This window comes from Pristis pectinata, chromosome 4 (assembly GCF_009764475.1).
Source record: "Pristis pectinata isolate sPriPec2 chromosome 4, sPriPec2.1.pri, whole genome shotgun sequence".
NCBI classification, from domain to species: Eukaryota; Metazoa; Chordata; class Chondrichthyes; order Rhinopristiformes; family Pristidae; genus Pristis; species Pristis pectinata.
In genome coordinates, this window is record NC_067408.1 from 29,921,586 (window position 1) to 29,940,305 (window position 18,720).

At 40.2% G+C, this 18,720-nt stretch overlaps 1 protein-coding gene across 9 annotated transcripts in view; it reads right to left on the reverse strand.

The window, feature by feature from the left end:
* The window catches only part of LOC127569008 (mitogen-activated protein kinase 9), a 62,388-nt gene extending 52,342 nt beyond the window's left edge, over nt 1–10,046 (reverse strand). For 6 of the 9 annotated variants that reach the window (XR_007956123.1, XR_007956124.1, XM_052013245.1 and 3 more), the window contains exons 1-2: nt 9,943–10,031; nt 7,894–7,974 (exon numbers count right to left, since the gene is read on the reverse strand). Coding sequence is in view for 5 of the 9 variants with exons in the window: in XM_052013245.1 (XP_051869205.1) it covers nt 7,894–7,911 (18 nt within the window). In the remaining 4 variants the exon portion in view is untranslated. Of the gene's footprint in view, nt 1–7,893; nt 7,975–9,840 lie in introns of all 9 variants that reach the window. The other 3 variants (XM_052013247.1, XM_052013250.1, XM_052013251.1) reach the window with 3 other exon arrangements.
* Between the last annotated feature and the right edge of the window lie 8,674 nt (nt 10,047–18,720).

Consider the following 18,720-nt stretch of genomic DNA (forward strand, 5'->3'; position numbering starts at 1 on the left):
AAGAAATGCTAGGGAATAGCCATTCGAGACTTTCATGTTCATGCGTGCTTGGAAATCCTGACCTTGGTGACACGTGAAGGAAATTACCAGCAGTTGTATTGCCGAGCCATTACTATAGATATTGAAGTCTTCACATACACTGGTCAAATAAAATTGGTAAAAGTACTTTTCAGGATGAGTTCACTGAAGACATCATGGATCAACTAGAGAAGAGACAACTTTGGACCTTATCTTGTGTAAAGAGGCAGAGTTAGTTATTATTTTAAATAAGGGATCCTCTAGGGAAAAGTGCTCATAATATAAATAGAATGCATGCAGTTTGAGTGGGAAGTAGTTCAGTAGGAAACTACAGCTACTAAAAAAAGTCAGATATATAGATTTGAAGGATGAATTGGCTAGGGACAAGGTTTGGAAATACTAAAAAAGTTTGTCACTGGATAAACGAAACAAACATTTAAAGTAATAATTCAAAATCCTCATTTGGGAGCTAAGGAATGTTAATGAACAGAGGGATCTTGGGGTTCAAGTCCATAGTTCCCCGAATGTGGGAACACAGGCAGATAGAATGATGAAGGTGATATATGGCATGCTTACCTTCATTGGTTGGCTCACAGAATATAGAAGTTGGGACATTATGTTGCAATCTTACAGAACACTGATTGGACTGGACTTGCAGTATGGTTGTCCTGGAGAGAATGCAGAGGAAATTCACCAGGATGTTGACTGGATTGGAGGACATTCATTATGGGGAGAGATTGAATAGGCTTGTTTTCCCTGGAGTGAAGGAGTCTGAGGGACCACCTGATAGGAGGTATATAAAATGAAATGAAGTCTAGATAGGGTCGATAAAATCTTTTTCCCGTGGTAGGTGTAATCAAAAATAAGGTGGCACAGGTTTAAGGTGAGAGGAATCAAATTGAAAGGAGATATGACAGGAAAGTTTTTGTTTACACAGAGTGATTTACATACTGAACTCACTGCTAGGGGAAGTTGGTGGAATCAGATGCAATCACAATGTTTAAGAGCCTTTAGTCAGGCACTTGAATAGGCAAGGCATAGAAGAATAAGCACTTAATTGCAGATAATGGATTTAGTGTAGATGGGCATGGATGTAGTATGCCAAAGGGCCCGTTCCTGTGTTGTATAACTCTATGACTCAACAAATGAACACACAGTGGCATGCAAAAGTTTGGGCACCCCAGTCAAAATTTCTGTTACTGTGAATAGTTAAGTGAGTAGAAGATGAACCGATCTCCAAAAGTCAAAGTTAAAGATGAAACATTCTTTTCAACATTTTAAGCAAGATTAGTGTATTATTTTTGTTTTGTACAATTCTAGAGTGAAAAAAGGAAAGGAACACCATGCAAAAGTTTGGGCACCCCAAGAGGTTTGAGCTCTCAGATAACTTTTACCAAGGTCTCAGACCTTCATTAGCTTGTTAGGGCTATGGCTTGTTCACAGTCATCGTTAGGAAAGGCCAGGTGATGCAAAGTTCAAAGCTTTATAAATACCCTGAACTCCTCAAACCTTGTCCCAATAATCAGCAGCCATGGGCTCCTCTAAGCAGCTGCCTAGCACTCTGAAAATTAAAATAAATGATGCCCACAAAGCAGGAGAAGGCTATAAGACAGCAAAGCATTTTCAGGTAGGCGTTTCCTCAGTTCGTAATGTAATTAAGGAATGGCAGTTAAAAGGAATGGTGGAGGTCAAGTTGAGGTCAGGAAGACCAAGAAAACTTTCCAACAGAACTGCTCATAGGATTGCTAGAAAGGCAAATCAAAACCCCCGTTTGACTGCAAAAGACCTTCAGGAAGATTTAGCAGACTCTGGAGTGGTGGTGCACTGTTCTATTGTGCAATAACACCTGCACAGATATGACCTTCATAGAAGAGTCATCTGAAGAAAACCTTTCCTGTGTCCTCACCACAAAATTCAGCGTCAGAAGTTTGCAAAGGAACATCTAAACAAGCCAGATGCATTTTGGAAACAAGCCCTGTGGACTGACGAAGTTAAAATGGAACTTTTTGGCCGCAGTGAGCAAAGGTATGTTTGGAGAAACAAGGGTGCAGAATTTCATGAAAAGAACACCTTTCCAACTGTTAAGCACAGGGGTGGATTGACCATGCTTTGGGCTTGTGTTGCAGCCAGTGGCACGGGGAATATTTCACTGGTAGAGGGAAGAACTAATTCAATTAAATACCAGCAAATTCTGGAAGCAAACATCACACTGTCTGTAAAAAGCTGAAGATGAAAAGAGGATGGCTTCTACAACAAGATAACAATCCTAAACACACCTTAAAATCCGCAGTGGACTACCTCAAGAGACACAAGCTGAAGGTTTTGCCATGGCCCTCACAGTCCCCCGACCTAAGCATCATCAAAAATCTGTGGATAGACCTCAAAAGAGCAGTGCACGCAAGACGGCCCAAGAATCTCACAGAACTGGAAACCTTTTGCAAGGAAGAATGGGTGAAAATCCCCCAGACAAGAATTGAAAGACTCTTAGCTGGCTACAGAAAGCATTTACAAGCTGTGATACTTGCCAAAGGGGGTGTTACTAAGTACTGCCCATGCAGGGTGCCCAAACTTTTGCTTCGGGCCCTTTTCCTTTTGTTATTTTGAAACTGTAAAAGATGGAAATAAAAAGTAATCTTGCTTAAAATATTAAAGAAGTGTGTCATCCTTAACTTCATGCCTTTTGGAAATCAGGTCATCCTCTACTCACTTAGCTATTCACAGTAACAGAAATTTTGACCGGGGTGCCCAAACTTTTGCATGTCACTGTATATCAAGAATAAAAGAGAGGCAAGAGTAGACATTGGACTGCCAGAAAATGACGCTGAAGAAGTAGTAATGAAAAACAAATAGCCGATGAACTGAATAAGTATTTTGCATCAGTCTTCACTGTGGAAGACACCAGCAACATGCCAGAAATTGGAGAGAGTCAGGCAGAAGTGAGTGTAGTCACTATTACTAAGGAGAAGGCGGTTGGGAAGTTGAAAAGTCTGAAGGTGGATAAATCACCTGGACCAGATGGACTACACCCCAGGATTCTGAAAGAGGTAGCTGAAGAGAGTATGGAGGCATCATAGTGATCTTCCAAGAATCACTAGAGTCAGAAGGTTCCAGAGGATGGGAAAATCGCAGATGTCTCTCCACTCTTTAAGGAAGGGAGGAAAAAGACAGGAAATTATAGGCTGGTCAGCCTGATTTCAGTGGTTGATAAGATGTTAGAGTCCATTATTAAGGATGAGGTTTCGGGGTACTTGAAAGCACATGATAAAATAGGCCAAAGTCAGCATGGATTCCTTAAGAGGAGATCTTGCGTGACAAATCTGTTGGAATTCTTTGAGGAAGTAACAAGCAGGAGAGTCAGTGGATGTTGTTTACTTGGATTTTCAGAAGGCCTTTGACAAGGTGCCGCACATGAGGCTGCTAAACAAGATAGGAATCCATGGTGTTAAAGGAAAGGTCCTGGCATGGATAGAAAATTGGCTGACTGGCAGAAGGCCAAGAGTGGGAATAAAGGGGGCCTTTCCTGGTTGGCTGCCGGTGACTAGTGGTGTTCCACAGGGGTCAGCGTTGGGTCCACTACTTTTCATGTTGCATGTTAATGATCTGGATGATGAAACTGATGGCTTTGTGGCCAAGTTTGTGGATGATACAAAGATAGGTGGAGGGGCAGGTAGTGTTGAGAAAGCAGGGAGTCTGCAAAAGGATTTGGACAGGTTGGGAGAATGGGCAAACAAGTGGCAGATGGAATACAGTGTAGGAAAGTGTATGGTCATGTACTTTGGTAGAAGGAATAAAGGTGCAGACTATCTTCTAAACAGGAAGAAAATTCAGAAATTGGAGGTGCAAAGGGACAGTGCAGGATTCCCTAAAGGTTAACTTGCAGGTTGAGTCAGTAGTAAGGAAGGCAAATGCAATGTTAGCAATCATTTTGAGAGGACTAGAATATAAAAGGAAGGATGTAATGCTGGAGCTTTATAAGGTTTTGGTCAGGCCACATTTGGAGTACTGTGAGCAGTTTTGGGCCCATATCCAAGGAAGGATGTACTGGCTTTGGAGAGGGTCCAGAGGTGGTTTATGAGAATGATCCCAGGAGTAAAATGTATGAGGAAGCATTCGATGGCTCTGGGCTTGTACCCGCTGGAGTTTAGAAGGATGGGGGGAGAGAAAGAGAAATCTCATAGAAACTTACCAAATATTGAAAGGCCTGGATAGAGTGGATGTGGAGAGGATGTTTCCAGTAGTGGGAGAGTCTAGGACTAGAAAGCACAGCTTCAGAATAGGACATCCCTTTAGAACAGAGATAAGGAGGAATTTCTTTAGCCAGAGGGTGGTGAATCTGTAGAATTCATTGCCACAGACAGCTGTGGAGTCTGAGTCATTGGGTATATTTAAAGTGGAGGTTGATAGGTTCTTGATTAGTAAGGGCGTCAAAGGTTACGGGGAGAAGTCAGGAGAAGGGGCTTCAGAGGGAAAAATAATCACCCATGATCGAATGGCAGAGTAGACTAGATGGGCCAAATGGCCTAATTTTGCTTCTGTGTCTTATGGTCTGCAATGATTTAAGAATTAATGGGATTGAATGCTGGCCTTGCCAACCATGCCCAAATCCTGAAAGTTAATATATACATTTTTTTTTACAAATTGTAGGTACAACGAGTAATCAGTAAGTCAGATGGTATGTTTGACTTTTCTGCAAAGGGTTTGGAGTACAAAAGTAAGGAAGTCTTGTTTCGACTGCACTGGGCTTTGCTGAAATCTCATTTGAGGCACTGCGTAGTGTTTTTGCCTCCATATCAAGAGGAAGATATTCTCATTTTTAGAACCATCTAATACTCTGGTTCTTATGAATAGTCTTGAATAGCATGAAGATTTTTTTTTAATACAGTCAATGGGAATAATTATTTCCATGAATGCTAGTCCAGTATGCAGATAAAATTACCAAAATATCAAAATAACTATAGAACTGGTAATAAAACAATCCATAATAGCTTTTAAAAAATAATAGAAAAATGTGCAAGTCTACAAAAACAAAAGGGCATGAAATGGGAACCAGCTCACAGAAGCAGGATATGCCCGATGTTCTTCCCTTTATGATGTAAAATTCTACAACACCAGGTGTAGGCATTGTTCTAAATCAGCTTGAGACAGTTATCTAAGCTGCTGGAAATTGTACGGTACCACAAAATGGTTGCAGAGTGGGGTTTGCTCCCCAGGTCTCATCAGTTAAGCTACATGGGCTCTTGACTTGCTTAAAAATTAAAAAAAAATGCAGATGCTGGAAATCTGAAATAAGAACAAAAATTGCTGGAAGAACCTAGCAGGTCAGGTAAAGGGTCTTTGACCTGAAACATTAACTGTTTCTCTTTCCACAGATGCTGCCTGGCCTGGTGAATTTTTCATGATACTTTTCCTTACTTTCAAAATCTCTCTGGCAGTTCCACACATTTGTTGGCATTGCTTTTTAAGTTTACAAAAGTTACTTGAACTGACATTACATTTTTCGCATAACAGAACTGTAACAAAAAATACATCAGAGCAAAGCAAAACACCAAGAGTTACTCTATCTCACTTTACATCACCTCATTCCAGCTATCAACTTCTGTCTCTTATGACAATTTGGTCCTTGATAAGGAATATTAACTGATTGTGAAAGAATAATGTAGTATCTCAAGTTAAAATCCCAGATGAAACTGGATTAACTTAAATTTACTTGAGAAAGAAAGACAGTAACCAGCAAATAAATGCCCCCAGCTGACAGCATAACCTAAATCTATCCTCAACATATCAAAAGCAAGCTTTGGAGGGCATGAAAACCTATGATGAGATGATGAATAAATGTACCCAAAGAAAAAGCTAAATGAACTTCAGGAGAATAATGTCAGCTCCTCTCTGCATTTTATAATGTGTGAAAACTTTTACCCCGTTCAGCAGTTGAAAGACAAGGCATCATTTGCTCGGGCAGACCCACACTAAAATATTACAAACCATTCTGCACTTAACGCTAAATCAAGCAAAGCAAAAATATGAAAATAAATCTAAATGGCCCGTCTGGAATCACTCACAATCTAGTCGGGATGTGATGGGCTGCGTTGCTGGTCTGAAGCATCCCACACTCTGGATCAGAGTGCCACCAACAGCATGCTAGAGAAGTGCTATCCAATGAAATCCTTAACAATGAGCAAAACCTCATCTCAGTTTTGCCTATTGTAAAAGTTATGAGGGCCATCTAATAGCTTTTAAATATTCCTGATAGCCAGAGAAATTTAAAAACTATTAGAAAGTGAAATAACTATTAAAAATATAGAAATAAAGTTAATTAAAAATAAAAATTACCAAAATAAAAAGGAACGTGCCTTCCCCCTTGCTTTATATTTGCAGAACTGCAATTCCCATTGAAATTACGTGGCTGTGAAAGATGTGTGGGTCTAATCTGGCATAGCATCTGAGATCAATTCTCCATCAGCATATTATTTTCCTACTCTTAATGTAACTATGTATGGTCTTCCTATTATTTTTAAGCCTTTGATTATTCTGCTCATTTGCAAACTCTATTTCTTCCACTCTATTCATTTCCATAAAAACACAAGAGGTTATTTGGATTTGTAACAATCTACCATACACAATAATGGAAACAGTTTCCACAAAAGGTTTACAAGAGAATTGAACAAATAGCAGAAAAATAAACAAGTGCCGAAACAGAAAAATGTTATACAAATTAAAAAGTTATACTTGAAACCTTTTTGCCTCATTATTTTCTCCTAAACCTCGCACAAGCGATCTCTCCCTCAGTATTCATAACCCACCAGAAACTTATGTACTTTTGCTCTTTTAATTGTTAATTTGAAAACATTTATTATACCAAGTGTAAAATACATCAAAAACTGCATGCTTAATTGCCAGTTAACAGTTCAGCTTTCCATTTTACTTCACGGCTGTGATTTTACTCCACGGCTGTGATTTTACTCAAAAATTCAGTGAAAAATCTTATACTAGTCTTCCCCCTCCCCCCAAAGTGATAGCTGTGCATTATACCCAAGATATTTTCTCTTTGTAAATTTATCCATTGAATTTAAATGGTTAATAGTTTTGCTATATAAACAATATTTAAATTTCATTTACACCAAACCATCCAAAAATCTAGGCTATAATCAGATTTCAAAATCTGATTTAAGATCATGACAGACTTGGATGGTAAATAGAGAGAAGCTTTACCCATCAGCAGACAGGTCATGAAGCAAATGACAATTAAAATGACAGACAGAAGGTATGGGGCGGGATAAATATGGAGAAAAAGCTATCTTACATAGAGTGGTTAGACTGGAATTCATTGCCTGCAAAGGAGAAGGAAACATACAGTGATGTCAAATGGAAATTGGATAGGAACTGAGGAAAAATCTGGAGAAAAGAGGAAAAAATGGCACTGGCAAGACTGTTCTACAAAGAGCTTGTATATATTCAATGGGTCAAGTGGCCTCCTCACTTGCCACAATTTTTGATTCAATTTTTGTGATTAGTAGCGACCTCAAATCAGAAAGTTTTAACTTGCACAGAAGAAATTCTTACTCCACATTTAATGGAACAAAATATATTTCAACCAAAATTATTTTTTCATGGAATTTTCTGGCACATCTTCATAACCTGCTGCTGGCATGTGCAGTTCCAGCTCAATTAACATCAAACAGTTTGGTTTTCACCAAATTATTATGGGCCTTATGCGAACACTTTTGTAATGGGAAGTAAATGGATACCCAAGTTAATAGATAAAATATATACAGAATTATTTGTGCTGTAATTTCACTTAAACTACTGTCTGAGAAGCAATGTACATCAATAATTCCCCTCAATGTTTTCCCAGTAACCTTTCAGGCTTTTGGTTACCTGTTGATCTAGTATCATCTGCTCTTTTTCCCCCCTTCACGCTCTTCTCAAGTATCAGTTTAACTAGTGCTCTCTTCTTTCCTTCAAAGTCAAACAGAAACAGAGCATAAAGCATTATGATGCTAATTCTATTCAGGAAAGTGGTATTTTAGTATTAAAGTTATTCTGCAAGTTGAAACTTCTTAAAAAAAATCAAAATTTGCAGCCAACATAGAAAGGGCAGCAAATGTTCACCTTGATTCTGTAGAGGAAACCAGTCTGTTCTGTTGCTAAACTCCACCTCGCCCCCACCCCCCCAAAAAAAGAACCCCTACAAATATTTTTCTCTTTCAGTTCTGACAAAGGGTCTGCGAGACCCAAAATGTTACTTTTGCTTCTCTTTCCATAGATTCTGCCTGACCTGCTGAGTGTTTCTAGCATTTTCTGCTTTTTCAGATTTCCAGCATCTGCAGGTTTTTTTTATTTCCACTCAAACACTTCTCAGCTCTTTCCATCTGGATCTTTCCAAACATTTATACAACTATTCTTAAATATCATTAAACTACTCTCAAATGATCATTTTGACAAAGTATTCTTGCATGGAAAAACTCAAACTCAAAATGCCAGCCAGTGGAAATAATCTCACACAAGCTTGAAATACAGCTTCACCATTCAATGCTTGTGAAAAAATGTTATAGATTTTTACTTTTCCTCACAACATGAACACAATTTTCATCTCTGCTAACAATCTCCAAAGTCTTTATGCCTTGCATAGATATTAATATCCATTCAAAAAAATACAGTAAAATATACCAACAAATAGAAAGGACCACTTTATGAACATATAATCAGAAATGGAAAAAAGTCAACTGATTCATCTAATCTGTCACAAACATGATATCCAGGGTGTCATGACCATACTATGCTGCTCGCTCATCTTCATGGGGTGAGGGGGCACCTCATTGGGCTGAGCGGATCCATTTGATTGGCATGGACATTTTGAGTGAAATGGCTAACTGATTTGTAATTTCTTTACGATTCTATGATCAACACAGCAATAAAATGAATAAAAATATGGAGGCAACTGGGTGAACTTTGCCCCTAAAATCATCAACATCTACAATTCTCAAATGATTTCACTCAAGGCTCTTCCATCCATGACATTTCTGGACAAATCCAGATTCCTTGTTGAAAGCAACTACTTTCAACTTCAGGCCAGTTTTAGAGGTCCAAACTCTATAACTTTCCAACAAAGGAAAGTGAAATCTTTAGACGAAATACATGATTTCTCCTTATTAAAAAGGCTACTAGAAAATAAATATAATAGCTTATTAAGCACATAGAAAAAAAGTGAAAATCACACCATATATCGTTTCATTTAAGGACGCAATAATCAGCAGCAATATTCTCTTTAATATTAGTCATCCAACATTCGTTATAATTACAGCACAACTACTAAATACATATCTTCATATATTTTAGTTCTATTAACTTTGGGTATCCGTTCACCCCAGTACTCATTCCAGCCCATAATAATAAAAAATGCAAGTTTGGAATATACACAATATAATCTTAAAGATACATTTAATCCTAAATTTAAACCTTCCTTTCGTAATTATTGGTGGTCATGACAGTGGAGGGGTTGGGGGGGGGGGAGGGTTCACAAAAACACGCGTACAACTAAAATATATCCTTGTAGAGCAGAGGTGCAACTGATTTACTGCTATAACTTAGCGCTCTTAACTTCAATAGATCGAAGGGGGAGGGGTTCATGATCGGTACTTCAAGAACACCGCAACGAAACGTGCAACTACTGTACTTCTGCGATTCTACTGCACCAACAGTGAAGCTGTCGACCATCACAGCGACAGAAAGAAAGTGCGCGGTTCATCCATGCCGGGCTGTCGCTAATGAATTAGCCAGAAAGGCCGCAGCCTCACCAAGGGCGGGCTGGACTTAATTACGTACCTCACCGCATCCGCTGGAAGAAAATGCAAAGTTTTTAAAAGTTAAAAAAAAAATAAACAGAGAAGAGTTAAACACCTCTTTACGAATTTAAAAGGAGCTAACCGTGACTCAGGGCGGCGTGAAGGAGGGGTGTTTGCCGACAATCTGTCACGGTCTCGGTGCCATGGTTGCTCCAGTACCGCAGCACTCAGGTACGTCACCACGTAACCACCGCCGGCTCACAAACTGGAAGAGCGCAACCAAACCTCAACAGCAAGTGGAACAGCTCTGATTGACAACTAGACTGGCCACTGGTTTTATCAACTCTGCCCCTGGAGCGCGTAAGGGAAGAGGTGACAACCAATCACCGGCTTCAGGAGGCGGAAATTCTCTTTTCAAGTTTGGACTGGTCTGTCGGATGAGGAGGGAGGCAGCAGGCTGTTTGGAAGTCTCTCTTCGTAACTGTGCGTTTAGTGTTAATGTTACAGAGGAAAAGCATGGAACGATCCGGGAAGAGGGCAGCTGTTTGTAAAACATTACATTTTTGTTTAAAGGATAGGATTCTAATCTGTCCCACAATCTTGAGTCCAATGAGCAATGTTTGCTTCAATATCAACATTTATATTGCAGGGTTATTATCCTCCACTATATCCATATTTCTACCTGTCATTTCTGATGTTCCCATGGCTTGACATAAATCTGACTCGCAGGTGATGATTCCTTCCCCTCCCCGAAGATACATTATCCAATAGTACCTTCCATCATAAATTAAGATTGCCCGCGTTACTGCCTCAAGCATTTCCAGGTTTTATCTAGCCAGTTCTCTGTCCCTACCTGATGTCAGGTATATACACGAGGACTCCATTTCCACTCTGGAATCACTAGATCATGCTCCATTTCAACATCCACCAACAACCTTCTGTAAGAAATCTTAAAATCATTACAAGCCTCAATGAAATTCAGAGTCAATGGAGATATATTGCTTAACCTAAATAAATCCTATTTTAAGTCCCATTTAGATGGATTGTGCACATTTGGCAACCACAACACAAGTGGGAAAACAAAAAAATACCTTTTACAAATTTGTCCACATATCCTTGGAAAGCAAAAACTTCAGATGATGGAAAAGTAATAATGAAAGAACATCGACCAGAAATGTTAACCTTATTTTTCTCTCTCCAGAGATGTTCTCCAGCATTTTCTATTTTTATTTGTGCTTGTGTGTTCCAGTTTAACCCAAGTGTTTCAGTTTGTTTACTATTTTGCCTTTGAATTACAAATCCGTTTAGCTTACATTATCGACGTTAAACTGTTGGTCTATATTTTCCTGGTTTAACTTTATTGTCTTCAACAGATGTGGTCTGCTTACCAAGTTTCAGTCCTGTGGTTCCATTTGCATATCCTAGAAAAATGATAAAATAATTTCAAGAGATTGGAACCTTTATTTCTTCTGTGATTCTTTTTTGGTAGCTTTTGGTGTGTGCCATCAGGGCCAGACAATATATTCATCTCCAGATTACAACCAGTGTTATGTGATTGCGAATGCAAAAATAGCAAGTTATTACAAATGAGTGTGTGGCTGAAGAAATTGTACACGTAGAAAGGTTTTAGTTTGGGGCAAAGGGACTGATTCAATAGGAAATGGGACCGACACTAAAATCCTTGGAAGGAGGTTGCTAGTGGTATTGGTGATCCTGCCTGCAATTTGGATGCAGAAGATATGGTTTAATCCTGGAAGGCAGAGGAAGCAAGTGCTGGGAATAATGAAATAGATCCCTTAGTTTAATGGGAGAAGAGGATAAGGTGATTGAGAAGGCAAATGGGAAATTTACCTTAATTGGCTGAAGCATTGCTAATAAGCGCTGGAAGGTAATGTGCAATAAAGGATCTGTAGGCTACTGGTAGGTTACTTTGTCCATCTTCTTAGGTCATCCTATTAGTTCTGAGGTGGCTGATGAGGTCAATGTTGGACCCACAGATACTATCATAGTTTGGCCAAAAGGTGCTTGATAGTGGGGAGCAAGAGGGTAGTTTGGGAGGTGGTGAGCTCCTACCATTTAGGCTGAGCTTTTGTGTACTCCTGATAAAAGAACTCAAGGTGCTCCGTGCCATCCCAAATGCTCCTTCTCCATTCTGAACAAGCCAGGGAAACAAGAATCAGAAGGGATGTTACATTTTTCAAAGAGGCTTTGAGAATGTAATTGAATTGTTTCCTCTGTCCACTTGGTAATCACTTGCTGTGAGGGAGCTCCTAGCAGGGTGCCTGTTTTGTGTTTGGTGTCAGGGTACAAACAATGTGACCCCTGCATTGGTGCTGATTGAGTATATTTGGAGTCTTGATAGTGGGAATGTTGGCCGGGAGAGGATGATGCCATTGGTTCACTGAGCTTGCCAATGGACCAGGAGGATCATGTGGAGACAGTACTGGTGGTATATCTCTTGTGCTCTGAAGTGTCTGCTGGAGATAATCCATGTCTTCACATTTGTACAAGAGGGTAAAGATCACTGCTGCCTGGTAGACCATGAACTTCAGGTCAGTCTTGAAGGCTTGATCTTTAAACACTTGTTTCCTCAGATGGCCAAAGGCTGTGCTAGTGTATTGAAGGCAACGGTCAATTTAATCATTGATTTCTGGCCTTGCTAAGAGATAACTCCTGAGATAAGGGAAGTGATTCATATTTTTTCAGCATCTTCTCATGACTTTTATCGTCAAGGCTGTTACGAATGGACCTTGTTTTACACATGTTTACTTTAAGGATCACTCTCTCATTGGCTTCAATGAACAAATCAACCTCCAAATATGCAAGTGTCCTGGATGGATTGCAATTCGATGTTGATGTTAGAGTGATCTTGGTATGGAGAGGAGGCAGCACAGGCTGAACAGTTTCCCAATTATCATGCAAGTTAGCTACAGTCGAACAGGAGCTTGTTGGAGGTGAGGTGCAGTATTGTTGCAGGAAAGATTAAGAAAAGCATTGTGGTAGTGACACAGCTTTATTTTACACCATTCAGATTGGGTATGATGTACTTCCATTGTTTAAGATTGTTTGCGTGCATTCATGTAGCATTCGTAAGATAGAGGCAAGTTTCTGAGGGCTGCCAAATGTGAGGATACTCTGCAATACCTGTTGAATGTGACTAATGTGGCAGTTATTTGGTGAGCTAGAAAAGTATAAACATGCAGCTGTTTGTTCTGTAAATTTATTCATTTTTCATGATGTGAATATTTCTGGTAAAACCAGTACTTATCAGCAAATCCTTAATTGATCCTGAGAAGGTAGTGATGAGCTGCCTTCTTTAACTGCTGCAGTTCTGCTGGTCAAAGTGTACCCACTATGTTGTTGTATCAGGTGTTCCAAGATTTAGATCCAGGAACAATAAAGGATTGGCAATATATTTCCAAGTCAGGATGATCTATAACTTGGGGGGGGGGAACCTGTAGGTGGCAGTATTCCCATGCACTTGCTGCCCTTGTCCTTCTTGTTATAGAGGTTGCAGATTTGGGAGGCGCCATTGGAGTCACCTAGATACAGTATGTAAATGTAGTGCATTTTATAGGTGCTACACACTGCAGCTACAATGCACCACTGGTGGAGGTAATCTATGTTTAAGGGTGGTGGATGGGGCCCCATTAACGTTGGCTACTTTGTCCTTGATGGTGTTGAGCTTCTTGAGTGTTGTTAGAACTGCACTCATCTGGGTAAATAGAGAGATTGTGATGCCAGGACCTAAGCCACTTACTGCATAATGTCCAGCTTCTTATCTAGTCCAGTAGTTACAGAATGTATGGTCAGTTTGAATTTCTGGGCAATGATGACACCCAGGGATATTGATGGTGGGAAACTTGGTGGTGGTATTGCCATTGGGTGTAATGGGTAGGTAATTCAACATGTTCGTATTTGAAATTTTTGTAGCATAATTGTTAGTTGACAATTATCACCCTATGCTTGAATGTTGTCTAGGTCTAACTGCATGCAGGCATGGAATGCTTCATTTGCTGAGCAGTTGCAAATGGAATTGAACAGTTTGTGTTCTCACTTCTGATTTTATGATAGCAACAAGGGCTTTGATGAAGCAGCTAAAGGTGGTTGGGACCAAAATGGTGCTCTGAGGAACTCCTGCAGTGAAATCCAAAGACATAGGAAGGTCCAGGTAAAAAGTTCTGCTGAGAGAATTTGAGCAGCTGGGGACTAAATTAAAAGGTAGAATCACAAAAGTAAAATTCTCTGGGTTGTTACCTGAGCAATGAGCAAAATTGTCACAGGATCTAAAGGAACAGGGAAATGAATGTGTGGTTCAAAGAAAGTGGCAAATATAACTCTGCTGTTTAAAAAAAAAGGATGGAGAGAGAAAACAGGGAACTACAGACTAGTTAGCCAATCAGTTGTTGGGAAAATGGAGTATTTTGTGGTGTCTCTACCTTAGAAAGGATATACATCCCTAAAAGGAGTGCAGCAAAGGTTCACCAAAAATAAAGGAAGGCAGAACTAGCATCTTAAGAGAGATGAGGTCTATTAGGCCTGTATTGACTCAAGATTAGAAGGACGAGGGGAAGTCTCATTGAAATTCTGACAGGGTGTCAATAGGCTGGATGCAGGGAGGATATTTCCCCTGGCTGGGGGTAGGAAAGGTGGTGGGGGAGGTCTAGAACAAGGGGTCACAGTCTTAGGATTACAGATAAGATATTAAAGGCTGAAGTAAGGAGAAGTTTCACTACTCAGATGTTGGTGAACCTGCAGAATTCTCTTGCACAGAAGTGGTGGAGGCTAAGTGATATTTAAAATAGAGATAAATACATTTCTGGACACAAAAGGCATCTAGGTTAAAAGGGAGAGAGCAGAAATAAGGTATAGAGACAGAGGATTAGCCATGATCGCATTGAACGGCAGAGCTGATTCAAAGTGCTGAATAACCTATTCCTAGTCCTTTTTTTCTATGTTCCTACCTATGTTTCTATGTCTGGATGTTGGGGCAATTGATCTCCAAAGAAGGACCAGGCAAAGATACTCCTGAGAGTGAATGATATTTTTGAGGTTTCTGGGGAAAAGAATGGAAAAGAGCAACCCAGCCGTACATGAAAAGGGGACGGCAATACTATTACATGTTGTGAGTTTATTAAATTGGTAAATTGGTACATTGAAAAACTGTTTTGCATGCCATCCATACAGATCTTTTCATTACAACAGTGCATTGAGGTAGTAGAAGGGAAGACACTAACAGAATGCAGAATAGAGTGTTATAGTTACAGAGAAAGTGCAGTGCAGGCAAACAATGAGGTGCAAGGTCATAATGAAGTTGATTGTGAGGTCAAGAGTCCATCTTATTGTATTAAGAGACCGTTCAATAGTCTTATAATAGCAGGATAGAAGCTGCCCTTGAGTCCAGTGGTACGTGCTTTCAGGATTTTGTATCTTCTGCCCGATGGGAGGGGGGAGAAGAGAGAATGACTAGGGTGGGTGGGGTCTTTGATTATGTTGGCTGCTTTACCGAGACAGCAACAAGTGCAGAGTCTATGGAGGGGAGGCTGGTTTCCATGATGTCCTGAGCTGTGTGCACAACTTTAAACAGTTTCTTCTGGTCATGGGCAGAACAGTTGCCATACCAAGCAGTGATGCATCTGGATAGGATGCTTTCTATGGTGCACCCATAAAAATTGGTGAGGGTCAAAGAGGACATGACAAATTTCTTTAGCCTCCTGAAGAAATGGAGGTGCTGGTGAGCTCTTTTGGCCTTGGCTTCTACGTGGTTGGACCAGGTCAGGCTATTGATGATGTTTACTCCTAGGAACTTGAAGCTTTCAACCCTCTCGACCTCAGAACCATTGATGTAACCAGGAGTGTGTGCACTGCCCCCCTTCTGGAAGTGGTACCACAAAGATATTGTAGAAATTTTGAAAGGACAATCAGAGACTGGAAGAAACTGTTAGTGAGTACAGAAAATTCTGGAAGACTCTTCAGCCAGAAACATTAACTCCTTTTCTCTTTTCAAATATGCTGTCTGACCTGCCTGATTATTCTCAGCATTTTCTGTTTTTATTTCAGATGTCCAGATCCACAGTTGACTGATTTTCTGTCAGCAACTCCATGACTGGAGGCACTGGGAAACAGGTGGAATTTGAAAATCTGTTTAAATCACTGGGAGATGAGTTGGTCTGTGGATGATTGTTCACAGAATTCAGACACAGCTGGTTAACATTTGATGGAGCATGAAGTATAGCTTCCTCCATGGAAATGCCATTCACAAAAGTGAGGCAGGTTTGTGTGAGGCATGATTCTGAAATGTGGGTGTTGGCCATGAGAAGGAGAATTGTACTAACAATTCCATTTTTGCCCACAGCCTTGTGTCATGTGTTCACAGGAAATGTGTTCAGCAGGAAATCCTTGTGTCACAAAAGAAAGACCTGGAATTATCTTGGAAAAGGGCCATGGAGGGGTGCTCTAACAGACTGGATAAACACATAAGACAGAATCAGAACTTGGTGGTATCTTTGCAGTGGTAGATGAATGCTTGCAGTATGGCAGTGTCTATAAGATCACTGTTAAAATAAATAGTATTCCTGTGAGGATGTTGGTTGTCTCGGGTGTGGATAATTTGTTGATGGGTTTCAACAGATATGAACAGTTGTTCAGTGCAACACCTTTGAGAAGCTGCAGCGCTGCTTTATGGACGTACTCTGTGGAGGATCTTAAGATTGTGAGTGACGTGTCATATATTGTCATGTGTTTTGACCTGGGATTGATCAGGATATTAATGATCTGGAGAAGTCCTTCCTGGTACATGGGCTACAATTGCTTACTGCTCCAGTCCCAATATGGAGATGGCCAGCTTATCCATCCCATACTAACATTTTTTTCCAGCAGGAATCAGAATATTTCCTCCAAAAGAGGTCAGAAGTGCTTCCATTTGGATCATATACCTCCAGTGCTCTGAAGTTCTGAGGCCTGCTTTTACAACCACGACCTCTCAAAGGGACTAGTTTCCGATTTAGATCAACATACTTTGTCAGATTTCTCTGCTCAAATATAATTTGACATAACATCCCCATAATCATCTAACATCCAAATGGGGAGACTGAAAAACTTATCCCTAGGGTGAATGAGACAATAAAATAGCAATTATTGGAGAGAGTGTCCAGGAGAATGTGCCATTAGTTGGTATTGTTCCAGATTATATACAGGACAACCCCATACTCTCCAAAAGGATATTCCCCAGCTAAGATGTCAAGTGAGGCCTTATTTGCAGACACAATTGAATTTGGTTCAGCCTAAGTTGAAGTATAGGTGCAGGAAAAGAAAATAACCAAAAGAATGGGTGGCACGAGTCATAAAGTAGGAAGAGACAGATTTAGCTAGGGAACTGTGAGAATACAACAACTGCCATAGCATAGGAAATTGTAGAAGTACTGAGAGCCAGGAACTATTGGATGAAGATGGGGCCACGGATGCCAAAAGGTGCATTTTGATCACTCGGAGCATGAAAGTGCTGCTTAAGAGAATGATGATTGAGCCTAAGTTTGAATTGATTCTCTGATACAGCCATTGCTGCCCAGGCTATGGATCAGGAGGCACTGGAGATGTGAAATAGAGCAGATGACACAGCTACAGCAGGAGGGAAGTCATTGGAATCAAGGATATCTAGAGTGGACACTTTGTGAGTATCAATACATCCTTGCACTTGAGAAGATTGTAGACATTAAGAAAACCTGTGGATCAATAAAATTTATTGCTGTTGATGAGGTATTTATAACTAAATGTTAAATTGATGATGTGAAGTAATATACAGGTAGTATCCAGTTTACAGTAGGATTCTGCTCCTGAGAACTGTTTGCAACCTGGCCTGTTCATAAGTCAAATGGACAAAAATAGTGTATGGGAGAGGATTACAGAAACAACTGTGATGGGAGAGCAAGTAGGCGCAGGAAGAGCATCTGCCAGCTGGCCTCACTGATTCAGTGAGCAACTGAGTGAGTCTGCTCAGTGCTCCCTGCTCTGCTTCGCTTGACCCAGCCTCCGTTTGTTGTGGCTTAGAAGTGGGGGAGGTGGGGTGGGTGTGGGGCGGGAAGGCACATAGAAATAACCTGTTCCCACTCAGCCTGCAGCAGCCAGCAAATCCGTCCCCATCCATTCTGCCAGTCTCCCAAAAGCTTGTTGATGCGTACAGTGGGTCCATACGTCAGGCGTTCATAACCTTGGGAGGACCTGTGTGTAGTTTTTGTTAATAACTATTTGTTACTTTTTTGTGCAAAGTACATTAAATCTTCTATCTATTTTGAAATCCTGATGGATTGGCAATTGGCCTATCAGGTGATGTTTACCGTGCTCTCTTTCAACTCACCAGCACCCCAGTTCCCACACTCCCTTTAAACTGATCTGCCCCTGTTCCTCACACTCCTTTTAAATTTACCAGTTTCACTGGAAAATTTATTATGTTACATGTAACATCTAAAAACAGTGAATTTAAAAATTGTGATAAGTGTGTTGGGTTATTGATAGAATAACATCCAATAGCCTGGAAAATCTGCTAGTCCAGCACCACTAAATCCCAAATCTACTGGATTATCAGTTTTTCTGTATATTGAATGTGCATATGTTTAAGAACTATGTGCACTATGTAGTTTGTCTTTTGATATATAGTTTAGTTAGAGCCTGCAATTAGTTGAATGCCTTCAATGAATGATATTTAGTTAGAAATTCTCATTTATTATTTTGTTGGTAAATAATAACATAGAAGCACCTATGGACACTACCCACTTCATCTGGTTCAATGGCAAACATGGCTTGTGAAGGCATTGACATCATTATATGCTCACTGTTCTACTATTTTGGAGGCTATGGTGTTGGCAGGTAATAAAAACAGAAAACCCTGGCCAGTTCAGACAGCATCTGTGGAGAGAGAAATAGA